The sequence below is a fragment of the Pelophylax lessonae genome (genome assembly GCF_965119305.1).
Source record: "Pelophylax lessonae genome assembly, chromosome: 11".
NCBI lineage: Eukaryota > Metazoa > Chordata > Amphibia > Anura > Ranidae > Pelophylax > Pelophylax lessonae.
Window position 1 is genome coordinate 23214975 of NC_138778.1, and position 15367 is coordinate 23230341.

Consider the following 15367-nt stretch of genomic DNA (forward strand, 5'->3'; position numbering starts at 1 on the left):
TAATAGGAATAAGGCATGACAGGTCCTCTTTATGGAGAGATCTGGGATGTACAAGTCCACAGATCTCTCCTCTATGCTGTAAAGCCCGATACAAAAAAAAAAAAAAACACAACAGCAGTGTTTACAGTATCTCACAAAAGTGAGTACACCCCTCACATTTTTGTAGATATTTTATTCTATCTTTTCATGTGACAACACTGAAGAAATGACACTTTGCTACAATGTAAAGTAGTGAGTGTACAGCTTGTATAACAGTGTCAATTTACTGTCCCCTCAAAATAACTCAACACACAGCCATTAATGTCTAAACCGCTGGCAACAAAAGTGAGTACACCCCTAGCAAAAAATGTCCAAATTGGGCCCAAAGTGTCAATATTTTGTGTGGCCACCATTATTTTCCAGCACTGCCTTAACCCTCTTGGGCATGGAGTTCACCAGAGCTTCACAGGTTGCCACTGGAGTCCTCTTCCACTCCTCCATGACATCACAGAGCTGGAGGATGTGAGAGACCTTGCACTCCTTCACCTTACATTTGAGGATGCCCCACAGCTGCTCAATAGGTTTTAGATCTGGAGACATGCTTGGCCAGTCCATCACCTTTACCCTCAGCTTCTTTAGCAAGGCAGTGGTCGTCTTGGAGGTGCGTTTGGAGTCGTTATGTTGGAATACTGCCCTGCAGCCCAGTCTCTGAAGGGGAGGGGGATCATGCTCTGCTTCAGTATGTCACAGTACATGTTGGCATTCATGGTTCCCTCAATGAACTGTAGCTCCCCAGTGCCGGCAGCACCAGACCATGACACTCCCACCACCATGCTTGACTGTAGGCAAGACACACTTGTCGTTGTACTCCTCACCTGGTAGCCGCCACACACGCTCAACACCATCTGAACAAAATATGTTTATCTTGCTCTCATTGGACCACAGGACATGGTTCCAGTATTCCACGTCCTTAGTCTGCTTGTCTTCAGCAAACTGTTTGCAAGCTTTCATGTGCATCATCTTTAGAAGAGCCATGCAGACCAATTTTATGCAGTATATGGTCTGAGCACTGACAGGCTGACCCCCCACCCCTTCAACCTCTGCAGCAAGTCTATTTCCCAAAGACAACCTCTGCATACGACGCTGAGCACGTGCACTCAACTTCTTTGGTAGACCATGGCGAGGTCTGTTCTGGGTGGAAATCGTCCTGTTAAACAGCTGTATGGTCTTGGCCACCGTGCTGCAGCTCAGTTTCAGGGTCTTGGCAATCTCCTAGCATAGGCCATCTTTATATAGAGCAAAAATTCTTTTTTTCAGATCCTCAGAGTTCTTTGCCATGAGGTGCCATGTTGAACTTACAGTGACCAGTAAGAGAGTGAGAGCGATAACACCAAAATTAAAACACCCGCTCCCCATTCACACCTGAGACCTTGTAACACTAACGAGTCACATGACACCGGGGAGGGAAAATGGCTAATTGAGCCCAATTTTGACATTTTCACTTAGGGGTGTACTCACTTTTGTTGCCAGTGGTTTAGACATTAATGGCTGTGTGTTGAGTTATTTTGAGGGGACAGCAAATTTACACTGTTATACAAGCTGTACACTCACTACTTTACATTGTAGCAAAGTGTAATTTCTTCAGTGTTGTCATATGAAAAGATAGAATAAAATATTTACAAAAATGTGAGGGGTGTACTCACTTTTGTGAAATACCGTACATCTGCCATGACGTCACTTCCAGCCTCCGAGAGTGAAAGATGACCAGGGACCATCTGGTCCTCGATCAGCTCTATGGTAAACTTCTGCCGCCAGCAGGGTCATTCTCCGGCTTGCACCAGCGAGACCAGGGTGGGAGGGACGTCCCCTCCAGCCGCCAGTAAAAACAATCAATCGGCTAAAACAGCTGCTATGATTGTTTGTATGGCTGAAAACAAAGATATCTGTATGATGCCTAGAGCATAAGCAAATCACGGCAAAAGCACACGTGTGATAATAATGTAAATTTCTGCTCCATGACATGAAAATTTTTGGGAGGGGTCACCAAGCCTATTGGCAGAATAGGGGAGCAGGGGGGGGGGGGGCAGGTCGGGGGCCCTCCAGGCCACGGAGGAATCGCCAGCAGGATTCCTATCCCTCCATTCCCCTGAAATGGTCAATTCTGACACCGTGGGCACGATTCTGGAAAATCTCCGCCATTAACGTTTGGGTTAAACTTTGCTTACCATCTTTATTTTGACTCTCTCCTTGTCCAGCTTGAGGAATTCACTGAGTGACAACTCCTCCGCCTTCTTCTTCAGGGTCAGGAATAAGCAGCTAGGAGAATGTTTCTTGTGTTCCTCCCTGCGGGGGGCAGAAATGATGGGGTTTACATTAAAGCTGAACTTTACTCTCTCAGTCAACATTGAATATTTTTAATCCTTGGGCTGCTAGCATTAGTAAATAGATAAGAAGGTAGATTATATTTAGCAAAAAATCACATAAAAAAAGATGGAATGACTACATGTTTCAGGGCTGGGACAGACCCTTTGTCAAGCTTTTGGCTTGACAAAAGGGTGGTTTCAGCTCTAAAACATGTAGCCATGCCCCCTTGTTTATGTAGTGAAGCAGAGTCCAGCGCGGCCAGCCGAAGCACTAGTGACACTGCTGCTCCACTTACTTGCATTCCAGCCTGGCTCATACCACCAACCTCATACCAGCAGCTTCCAGGCGCAGCCACTTCCAGCTGCCTTCCTACCGACCTCTGCATTACCTGACCCCTTAACATGGAGACATGGATGGATGGGGGGAGGTTGCTTTTTATATTTACCTGCTTCAATAATGGCCAATTTTCACCTTTCAGCGCTGTAGCGCTTTGAATGACAACTGCATGGTTATGCAACACTGTACCAAAACCCAATTTTTATTATTTTTTTTTTCCACACAAATAGAGCTTTATTTGGTGGTATTTAATCACTGCTGGGTTTTTTTTATTTTTGCTTAAGAAAAAAAAAAAGTTTTAGTTTTTGTCAGAAAATTTTGTAAATAGGTAGGATTTTCTCCTTTACTGTTGTGCACTGATGAGGCGGCAATGATGAGCTGCACTGATGTGGAGACACGAATATGCAGCACTGACAGGCACAAATTGGTATCGCTGCTGGGCACTGTTAAGAGCTGCACTAATGATTAGTGCCCTGATTAGCTGTGCAGATCCCCACTGTGATGAAATGCCGCTGATCGGCTCTCATCGCCTCACAGGCTGCTCCAAGGGCACAGTGCACCCGTGATTGCTGCAACATCATCCCAGAACAGAGCATCCCGCCTGCGCCATCACTTGTCTATACAGCAGGTGGGAGGTAGTCAAAAATGTTGTTAAATAGTGTTTTCAGTGCTTAGATGCCGTGTAGTCCTGCTTTAAAGGATAAGTCCAGGCAAAACCTAACACTAAACCTACTCTGTGCCACATTCTAAACCTTATCTATCTAGCCCTGTAAAGCAAAAACCACTGTACTTACCTATTCTCCATCTGAACTGGCCCGGTCCCACGCTGAGCTGTCAGCAGCGGCTTCAGCATGGAGGCGGGTGCAGGAGAGGCACATGACAATGGAAGCCCCATAGTAAGTCTATGGGTGACGTCACTTCCCATTCATTTCACAGCCGCTGTCGGTCCTTTCCTGCACAGAGCTTCCGTCGCTGGAGAGCGGATCAAGTGCAGAATAGGTAAGAACAGTGATTTCTGCTTTACAGGGTTAGATAGGTTTACAATGTGGCACAGAGCAGGTTTAGCCTGGACTTATCCTTTAACCACAATACACACAAATATATATATATATATATAGCTGTTTCCAAGTGGTTTACAGGGATTATGGCTGATGAGATCATCCATAACCTCAGCATTGTTTTTTTAGCGGGCGGCTGGCTTGATGAACCACTGGAACGCTTTCAGAAGTGGCGGGACAAGATGACCCCCCCCCCCCCCCCCCCACCGATGCTTCTCTGGCTTACCATTTCAGCTGGTTTGTCCGATAAATGATCGCCCGCTGCTCCCGTAGGCGATCAAAGAGTAGATCCTCTGATCGTCTCTATGGCCTTGGAGGACCAGAGCGACGTCATTACGTCACTTCAGGTCCAGGGTGGATGTAAACTTAAATTTATTTTTTAATCTTTTGCGTTTAAAAAAAAAAATGTAAGATTTATGGCGTCTTTTTGACTCTAGATCTCTCCATAAAGAGGACCTGTCATCCTTATTCTTTTACAAGGGATGTTTACATTTCTTGTAATATATATATATATATATATATATATATATATATATATATATATATATATATATATATATATATATATATATACATATACACACACACACACACACACAAATATATATTTTTTTTATTATATTAATATTATTTATATATATATATTATAAATATTATATATATTTATTAATGTTAATATATTAAATATATATAAAATTATTTAAAAAAAAAAACATACATTTTTAAAAAGGCAAAGCGTAAAGAAAAAAAAAAAAAAAAAAAAAAAAAATTAAAGCGCCCCCCCATCCCTCCGTGCTCAGAAGCGAACACATACGCAAATTGCGTACTCGTCTAAACGGAGTTCACACCACGCATGAGGTCCGCGATTGTTAAGAGTGACCGCAATAATTCTAGCACTAGACGACCTCTAACTCTAAACTGGTAACCTGTAAAGGCGTTTAAAGCATCGCCTATGGAGATTTTTTTTTTTTTTTTTTAAGTACCATAGTTTGCCGCCATTCCACGAGCGTGCGCAGTTTTAAAGCCTGACATGTTGGGTATCTATTTACTCGGCGTAACCCTGGAGGGCCCCCTGACCTGTGTCCCTCCTTTCCTGCTCCCCTCTTCTGTCAATGCACAAATATTGTGCGACATTAAAAACTGCTACGATCACCATTTAATTCCCTAGGGTCTCTGAGAAAAAAAAAAAAATGTATGTTTGAGGGTTCCAAGTAATTTTCTAGCAAAAAATACCGATTTAAACTTAGACAATAAGTGCCACAAAAGGCCGGTCTTCAAGTGGTCCTCCAGAGCGTGGGCCTGCTAATACAGGTGGTGCGTTACTGGCCACAGATCACCAGGTGAAAATAGAGGAACAAAAACTAAAAAGGAAAACAAATGCAGCCTCACATCTACTGATCGCAATGTATAACCGTTTGGGGATTAATACTGCTTACCGGCTGTATATATATATATATGGCAGCAAAGCGGCTCCTCTGCGCAGGATCATGTATCTGTACATGATCCTGCACTTCCGGGTCTGGAGCACACACACACACACATGCCGCCGGTGACCTGCGCCTGCTGCGATTGGACACAGCGGGAGCCAATCAGTGGGTCCAGCAGATGCAATGTCCCTGGGACCCAGCGATTGTTTCCGAGAGAGGCAGAATGGTGGTCTGCCTATGTAAACGAGGCAGATGGCCGCTCTGTGACAAGGAAAGTAGTGATCCTGTGTTTCTGCTAAACAGGAACACAGATCTCTGCCTTACCTTAGTAAAAGCACCTCCCCCACAGTTAGCAAGCACTCCCTAGGCGTACAGCTAACCCTTTGATCGCCCCTGATGTTAACCCCTTCCCCAACCAGTGTCATTAGTACAGTGACAGTGCATATTTTTTAGCACAGATCTGACACTTTTTGGGGACCAGTGACACTAATACAGTTACCAAACAGACCCAGAAATTTTACTGACTTTTCAACAGAATCACTGACATAAACCCCCCCCCCCCCTCCCCCACACTGTACTCACCCCCTCCCCTCCCCCACACTGTACTCACAGGGGGTCATCGTCCGGCTCCCATCCTTCCAGCTCTTTCATACAGAAGAAGCATTGAGCCACGTCGGGACTGTTACTGCTGGGACAGTGAATGAAGCCGGCCTCCGCCATCTGCAACCAAAGGAGAGGATCACCGACTGTGTGAGCAGAACATTCCACCCCCCCATACAGGGACCTCCACTAAACCCCCCCCCCCATACAGGGACCTCTATTACAACACCCCCCCCATACAGGGACCTCTATTACAACCCCCCCCCCCCCCATACAGGGACCTCTATTACAACCCCCCCCCCCCCCATACAGGGACCTCTATTACACCCCCCCCCCCCCCCCATTTGAGGGACTCCTACTGAACCCCCCTGTCTATGAGGACAGGTGCTCTGTCCCCCTTCCGGGCTATCGGCCTCCCCGGTATCTCACCCTCTCCGGGGTACAGGCGCAGCCCTCGGTGAACGGCCAGTTGCTGAAGGTCCGGACACGAGTGTCCATCTGGTATAGCCGCCATTCCTCCGGTAGTTCGGGCTCCCCCGGGGCGGGTTCGGGAAGGACGAAAGGAGATCCGTTCACCATGGCGCAACGTTCAAATCCCGGCGACGTCACAGAGACCCAGTGCACCACGGGAAGACGGCTCCGCCCCCCGTCTCATTCCCACGCCCATGCCAAGAGCGTGCGAGTTGCCCTTCCAGTAAGCGTGGAACTACAACTCCCGGCATCCCCATCATTGCTTTTACGACATTTCTAATCTTTACGGGACTCCTTCAGGGACAATGTGGGAGAGAGGAAATGCAGAAACATTCCACTTACAGCTATTATTTTCAATTAAAAATGTATGAATTAGCTAAGTAATGGCGTCATAATCCCAGAGCACAAAGTAGTCCAAGAGAGTCAAATCTGAACATAAATCCAGGGCCGGTGCTAGACTATTTTACGCCCTAGGCAAGACCAGCTACTTGCGCCCCCCCCCCCCCCCCAAAAAAAAAATAAAATTTAAAAGGGAAGGGGTTAAAAACTCCTCTATGTCATACCCAGTGACCCCCATATTCCTCCATGTCACACCTGGGGACCCTAATGTCCCTCCATGTCACACCAAGGGACCCCGATGATCCTCCATGTCACACCTGGGGACCCCGATGATCCTCCATGTCACACCAGGGGCACCTGATGTTTTTCCATGTCACACCTGGGGACCTCAATCCCCCATGGCACACCCAGGGACCCCAATTCCTCATGGCACACCTGGTGACCCCAAAACCCTGTTACACCCGGTGACCCCTATCCCCCATGGCACACCTGGTGACACTGATTCCCTTTCACACCAGGGAACCTCCATGTCACACCCAGGGACCCTGATCCCCTGTTCTGGGGACACTCACTGGGCGGTATGAAGAGAGTGGCCCGCACTCTGCCCTCCTTCACTGTGATCCTGCTGATTCCTTCTCCCAGGACGCTCTTCTTCTAGACCACAGTGCTCACCACAGCTCCAACCGGCTCCTGGTGAAGGGAGAAGCAGCAGTCAGAGAACTCTGCAAGTCCCTAATCCCCAACCTCCTCAGACCATTCCGGTGCCTCGTCGTTTCTGCTCCAGTAAAGGTTCCACCCTCCAGTGCCGAGCTCCGGCTCAGGTTCAGCTCTCCTCCGCTCCCTGCTTAATACCAACCCAGGGAAATGAACGGCTGCCCACCAGCTCAGTGCAGAGAGACACTTCCCGCCCAGGGTTTACACCACTCAGCTCCAGCCAAAGAGGATCATCATGCAGGCAGCACTCCTGTGGGCTCCCTTCCTGCCTCTTGGGCCCCCTCCCCCCCAACAGTGGTGGAAAGCCAGGGTCTGGTAGTTCAGCCACTGCCCCAGACACCTGGCATCTTCCTCTGTCCATGCTTCCTCCCCCACTGCCGCCCCCTCCCCTCATTTCACAAGGATCATTCATGATGGACAGAGAGTGCCGACTCATGGCTGCGCCCCTAGGTTGCAATGCGCCCTAGGCGGCTGCCTAGTTTTCCTAGTGGAAGCACCGGCCCTCCATAAATCCTAACTGATCCCAACCCATTTCAACCGATTCCAACCAAGCCTAACTGATCCTAACCGAGCCTAACGGATATCAACTGACCCCATTTATCTCAACTGAGGCTAACCAATCCCAACCAATCGTAACCGAGCCTAACTGATTCGAACTCATTCCAACTGATCCCAATAAAGCCTAATGGATATCAACTGATCCCAACTTTTCTCAACTGAGCCTAACGAATCCCAACCAATGGTAACCGAGCCTGACTGATATCAACCAATCTCAACCGATCCTAACCGATCCCAACTCTTCCCAACCAATCCAAGATTCCCAACCAAACCTAACTGATATCAACCAATCTCAAACGATCCTAACTGATTCCAACTCATTCCAACTGATCCCAATAAAGCCTAATGGATATCAACCAATCCTAACTCTTCCCAACCAATCCAAGATTCCCAACCAAGCCTAACTGATCCTAACCGAGCCTAACGGATATCAACTGATCCCAACTCATCCCAACCAATCCCAAGATTCCCAACCAAGCCTAACTGATCCTAACCGAGCCTAATGGATATCAACTGATCCTAACTTTTCTCAACTGAGCCTAACCAATCCCAACCAAGCCTAACTGATCCCAACCAATCGTAACTAAGCCTACCTGATATCATCCGATCCTAACCAATCTCAACCAATCCTAACTGATTCCAACTCATCCCAACCGATCCCAACCAAGCCTAACTGATCCCAATCAAGCCTAATGGATATCAACCGATCCCAACTCTTCCCAACTGATCCCAACCTATCCCAACCGAGCCTAACTGATATCAGCTGATCCCAACTCATCCCAACCGAGCCCAACCAAGCCTAACTGATCCCAATCAAGCCTAATGGATATCAACCAATCCCAACTCATCCCAACCTATCTCAACGAATCCCAACTTATCCCAACCAAGCCTAACTGATATCAACCGATCCGAAAAGTCCACTACTGAAACCAAATCCTTCTGTCCTGGTGTGTAAATATTTTTATTTAATTATATTACATTTTAATATATGTTATTAGATTGTATGTTATTAGATATTATTATTATTATTATATTTTTATTATTTTTTTATTATATTATATATATTTTATGTTAATGTATTATTAAATTATATTTTATTCATGTATATATTATTAAATGTTATTGTATTATATATTATTATATTAAAAGCTATTTTATATTATAATATGTTAATATATTTTTGTATTACGTGTTATTATATTATATATACCTATAATAAATAAATATACATTATTCGACTCCATATTTTTTTATACAGTATATTATTATATGCTATTATATTAAAAATTGTTATATTACAGCATTTAAAATTTTAATAAGCCCATATAAAGGACAAATAGAGGTCAAAGAATCCTTTGTGTGGTTCAGCCAATCATTTTCTGTTTATTGGGTCTCTGCGGTCAGTGTCACCGGGGGCCGCGGCAGGGAGTGGCCTTTCCCTACATATTGTGTGCTAAAAAGTGTTCCTCTTATTTCAGAATGTTGAGAGGTGTGCATGTGGCCCACCAACACTCTACCTGCAGCTCCCCAGAGATCTATATGTGGCCCACCAACACTCTACCTGCAGCTCCCCAGAGATCTATATGTGGCCCACCAACACTCTACCTGCAGCTCCCCAGAGATCTATATGTGGCCCACCAACACTCTACCTGCAGCTCCCCAGAGATCTATATGTGGCCCACCAACACTCTACCTGCAGCTCCCCAGAGATCTATATGTGGCCCACCAACACTCTACCTGCAGCTCCCCAGAGATCTATATGTGGCCCACCAACACTCTACCTGCAGCTCCCCAGAGATCTATATGTGGCCCACCAACACTCTACCTGCAGCTCCCCAGAGATCTATATGTGGCCCACCAACACTCTACCTGCAGCTCCCCAGAGATCTATATGTGGCCCACCAACACTCTACCTGCAGCTCCCCAGAGATCTATATGTGGCCCACCAACACTCTACCTGCAGCGCCCCAGAGATCTATATGTGGCCCACCAACACTCTACCTGCAGCTCCCCAGAGATCTATATGTGGCCCACCAACACTCCACCTGCTGCCCAGGAGCCATCTGCTTGCGTAAGTAGAACAGAGGGAAGGAGCTTCTAAATGCAGTAACCATAAAACATTTTATTGCCCAATAAAAACACACTTACAGTAAGGATGGAGGAAAAAGGCTCATCACGGTAGAACAATTCCAGTGGTAGGTAATACCAAGGTATTCCAGTATGGTCAGGTGGAGCGCAGGGGCAGACTGGCAACTTTCAGCCCAGGGGGCAAGTACAAACCAGAGGCCCATGATGCGGCGACTCGGCCCCCCTCCCACTCTCCCTCACCCCCCCTCCCACTCTCCCAGTCCTTCTCCTGACCCCAATTCCAAGCTGAAGCCCTGCTCCAGATACTCTCTACTTACCAGCTGAATCCGGGTTCCTGACCTGGCTAGCAGGGGGAGGTTGGGGGGAGCTGGGACAGCTTGGTTGGGGCTTGCCGGGCAGAAGAGTCTCCAGTGGGGCATGGAACCGCCTCTGCTCAGACACAGGTTACACCATCCATGCTGGGAGGGGGGAGGGCTGCGCTTTGTCCTCGTCTTCAACCCGCACTCATTAGGTCAGTGGCAGGGACTACTTCACTTCACCAGGAATCCTTTAGGCATGTCTGTGGTAGAAGCAGTGCAGCCTTTTTATGGGGCATCAGGGCGGCCCAGGGGGTAGTTGCCCCCTGGCCCAGTCCTCCCCTGGGAGGAGATCCCGATCCGGCCAGCAGAGAGAAGCCATATATGGAAGCATCAGGAGGACAACTGCGCTGCCGGGACCAGCATGGAATGCAAGGCCCGAATGTGATGCCTTCCCTCTTCTCCTTACTAGAGTCTGCTTCCCTCTTGGAGTGCTGCTCAGTGCTGTACCGTCACTAGCGTTGCCTCATCAGAATTCACAGATCTGCATCTATTCCACACTGCGGACATACCTCTGGCCAGTTTTGTTATGCAAATCGTCCTATATCTATAAACTTGTGATCTACTTGTGGCCCACCAGTGCTCTACATGCAGCCCACCAGTGCTCTACATGCAGCCCACCAGTGCTCTACATGCGGCCCACCAGTGATCTACATGCGGCCCACCAGTGCTCTACATGCAGCCCACCAGTGCTCTACGTGCAGCCCACCAGTGCTCTACATGCGGCCCACCAGTGCTCTACATGCAGCCCACCAGTGATCTACCTGGTGTCTACCAGTACCATACCTAACATCCACCAGGACTCTATCTGTGGCCCACCCAGTGGTGAAGCTAGACATTCTTTCACCCAGGTCAAAGATTCAGTTCGGCCCCCCCATACTAGAGAGAAGTTCTCCATCTATTACACTTCCAGCCCCCTTCCCAGAGAGTGGGAAGCGTAATAAATACGTAGATGAGCCATAGGATGGTAATAATAATACCAGTTTTGGTAATAGTGATTTCCAGCCTCACTTCTGAGGCAGATTAGGACTGGCACGGCCAGGAAAGAAGTGAGCCAAGAAGCTTGTCTTTATTAGGCCCTGCTTCTGTGTGCTCCTCTTCCTTTCCGGCAGCTCCCATCCCAATCTGCTGTGGGGGTTCGTAGTGTTCCAAATTGCGGTAAAAGTTGGAGGGTTGTAAATGGACATGGTTTAATAAAACAAAAGCATTCTTTTACCAGTGTCAGATCTGTACACAGTGCCACTCAGTAGAGCAGTGGATGGTGTGTGGACAATGTCAGTTGGGTAGTGGATGGTGCATGGACAGTGTCAATACGGCACTGGACAGTGTCAGTAGAGCAGTGGACAATATCAGAATCAGCAGGGGAGAGGATGGTGTCAGTAGGGCAGTGGAAGGGATCAGTAGGTCGTTTCTAGCAAATGCCACCCTCCTGTCTAGATTTGACTTCAAGGCAGCAAGGTAGCAGGCTGAATCCCTGGGGTCCGGATCCTGGCATTTAGCGGTAGTGCAGGCTCAAAGAGCAGCCGGTGGTGTGAATGCTGCTTAGTGGGGTCAGTCTAGCCTGATCCAACCTCCCAAATCCCAGCTAATGTCAAGCACTGCAGACAATTTGGCACCCCCCTCAAGTTGACATCCGGGGCATGTGCCCCCCCCCCTAGTTTCGTCCCTGGGCCCACCAGCGCTTTACCTGCAGCCCACCAGCGATCTATCTGCGGCCCACCAGTGTAGTGGAATGGACACTGAGAGAGTGGTTTGTGTTGAAAGAGTGAGGGACTCTTTCACTTTGGACCATAATATTTCTGAGCCGTGTCCCTCAGGAGATTTGTGGGGATGTATTGCAGATTGCTAGAATATGGCAGAAGTGTTTCATAGACCCATGCCAGTGGGGTGGGGTTTGTTATTGTTGAATACCTGCATTCCATTGTCCTATTGTTCCTGTCTGGCTAGAGTAAGCTTATTATGGGATGTGTGGGTTTGTGTGTGGAATGACTCGAAGAGGGAGGGGTTTTTCCAGATTGTAAATCTCTTGTGTTTGTGTTTTGAATAAACGTATTCATTCTACTTGACTCCCAGAACTGTGTGTTGTCCAGTTACTGGGGGGGGAATTTTGCCTTGGATATTTTAGCACTCCCTCAGCTTCAAGGATTATACAGCGGAGATACCTTGGCTGGGTATTGGAGCTCCGTTACAACCAGCATTCTGCATGCGGCCCACCAGCGCTCTACATGTGACCCACCAGCACTCTACCTGCCACCCACCAGCGTTCTACACGTGGCCCACTAGCGCTCTACATGCGGCCCATCAGCGCTCTACCATGTGACCCACCAGCGCTCTACATGCAGCCCATCAGCGCTCTACATATGACCCACTCTATCTGTGGCCCACCAGCGCTCCTCATTCAGTGCTCCACTCTCCACACTGTGTACTAAGTACTCCACTCTCCGCACTCAGTGCTCCTCGCTCCACTCTCCACACTCAGTGCTCCACTCTCCAAACTCTGCCCTTAATGCTCCACTCTCCAAACTCTGCACTCAGTGCTCCACTCTCCATACTTTGCACTCAATGCTCTACTCTCCATACTCTGCACTCAATGCTCCACTCTCCACACTGTGTACTCAGTGCTCCACTCTCCACACTGTGTACTAAGTACTCCACTCTCCGCACTCTGCACTCAGTGCTCCTCGCTCCACTCTCTGCACTCCACTCGTCACACTCAGTGCTCCACTCTCCATACTTTGCACTCAGTGCTCTACTCTCCATACTCTGCACTCAATGCTCCACTCTCCACACTGTGTACTCAGTGCTCCACTCTCCACACTCTGCACTCAGTGCTCCTCGCTCCACTCTCTGCACTCCACTCGTCACACTCAGTGCTCCACTCTCCATACTTTGCACTCAGTGCTCTACTCTCCATACTCTGCACTCAATGCTCCACTCTCCACACTGTGTACTCAGTGCTCCACTCTCCACACTCTGCACTCAGTGCTCCACTCTCTGCACTCCACTCTCCACACTCAGTGCTCCACTCTCCATACTCTGCACTCAATGCTCTACTCTCCATACTCTGCACTCAATGCTCCACTATCCACAATCTGCACTCAATACTCCACTCTGCACTCAGTGCTCCATTCTCCACATTCTGCACTCAGTACTCCTCTCTCCAAACTCTGCACTCAGTGCTCCACTCTCCAAACTCTGCACTCAATTATCCACTCTCCATACTTTGCACTCAATGCTCTACTCTCCACACTGTGTACTCAGTGCTCCACTCTCCACACTGTGTACTCAGTGCTCCACTCTCCACACTCTGCACTGAGTGCTCCACTCTCTGCACTCCACTCTCCGCACTCAGTGCTCCACTCTCTGCACTCCACTCTCCACACTCAGTGCTCCACTCTCCAGACTCTGCACTCAATGCTCTACTCTCCATACTCTGCACTCAATGCTCCACTCTCCACACTGTGTACTCAGTGCTCCACTCTCCACACTCAGTGCTCCACTCTCTGCACTCCACTCTCCGCACTCAGTGCTCCACTCTCCATACTCTGCACTCAATGCTATACTCTCCATAATCTGCACTCAATGCTCTACTCTCCATACTCAGCACTCAATGCTCTACTCTCCATACTCAGCACTCAATACTCCACTATCCACAATCTGCACTCAATACTCCACTCTCCACACTCAGTGCTCCATTCTCTGCTCTCAGTGCTTCTTTCTCTGCATTCTGCACTCAGTAGTCCACTCTCCACACTCTGCACTCAGTGCCCCATTCTCCACACTCAGTGCTCCACACTGCACTCAGTACTCCACTCTCCACACTCTGCCCTCAGCGCTTGACTCTCTGCACTCAGTGCTTCACTCTCCACACTCTGCACTCAGTGCTCCACTGTCTGCACTCTGCTTTCCAAACTCCTAACTCAGCACCATGCACTCCACTCTCTACACTCTATTCCCAGCACTCTGCTCTCTGCACTCTATTCCCAGCACTCTGCTCTCTGCACTCTATTCCCAGCACTCTGCTCTCTACACTCTATTCCCAGCACTCTGCTCCCTGCACTTTATTCCCATCACTCCACTCTATTCCCAGCACTCTGCTCTCCACACTTTATTCCCAGCACTCTGCACTCTATTCCCAGCACTTCGCTCCCTGTACTTTATTCCCAGCAATGTTGTTGGTCTTAGTTGCCTCCAGTTTCGTTATCTACCAACTAGAGGTCATTCTTTTGAATTTGGTGCTACCTCTTTATAACATGTGACATCATTGGGAATAAAGGAAGGGGTGTGATGAGAGTGGAAAGGTTTTATTTGTAATATACAGTATTATGATAATGGAGGAGGGGGATGGGGACCAGGAAAGGCAAAAAAGATTCAGAATAAACTTAAATTTTATTCAAGTCTGTTGATCACATGCTCCCAGTATTTGTCTCCCATTGGTCACATGCTCCCAGTATTCGTCTCCCATTGATCACATGCTCCCAGTATTCGTCTCCCATTGGTCACATGCTCCCAGTATTCGTCTCCCATTGGTCACATGCTCCAAATATTCGTCTCCCATTGATTAAGCGCTCCCAGTATACATCTTCTGTTGGTCACATGCTCCCAGTATTAGTCTCCCATTGGTCACATGCTCCAAATATTCTTCTCTCATTGATCACATGCTCTCAGTATACATCTTCTGTTGGTCACATGCTCCCAGTATTCGTCTGCCATTGATTACATGCTCCAGGTATTTGTCTCCCATTTACCACAGGCTCCTGGTATATATCTCCCATTGATCACATGATCCAGTATTCATCTCCCATTAAACACATGCTCCAATATTCATCTACTATTGATCACATGCTTCCGGTATTCATCTGCCATTGATCACATGCTCCCGGTATTCATCTGCCATTGATCACATGCTCCCAGTATTTGCCTCTCATTGATCACATGCTCCCAGTATTTGCCTCTCATTGATCACATGCTCCCAGGATACATCTATTAATCACATGCTTCCAGTATTCGTCTCCATTGTTCGAATGCTCCCAGTATTTGTCTCCCATTGATTGAATGCTCCCGGTGTACATCTCCT

General features: G+C 48.0%; 1 protein-coding gene across 1 annotated transcript in view; it reads right to left on the reverse strand.

Moving 5' to 3' along the window:
* Positions 1-6395, reverse strand: part of BIRC5 (baculoviral IAP repeat containing 5) — an 8879-nt gene extending 2484 nt beyond the window's left edge. Inside the window, exons 1-3 of the mRNA XM_082272942.1 lie at positions 6194-6395; positions 5775-5884; positions 2205-2322 (exon numbers count right to left, since the gene is read on the reverse strand). Of these exons, the coding sequence (XP_082129068.1) occupies positions 2205-2322; positions 5775-5884; positions 6194-6343 (378 nt within the window). The 5' untranslated portion in view covers positions 6344-6395. The remainder of the gene's footprint in view (positions 1-2204; positions 2323-5774; positions 5885-6193) is intronic.
* Positions 6396-15367: the final 8972 nt, after the last annotated feature.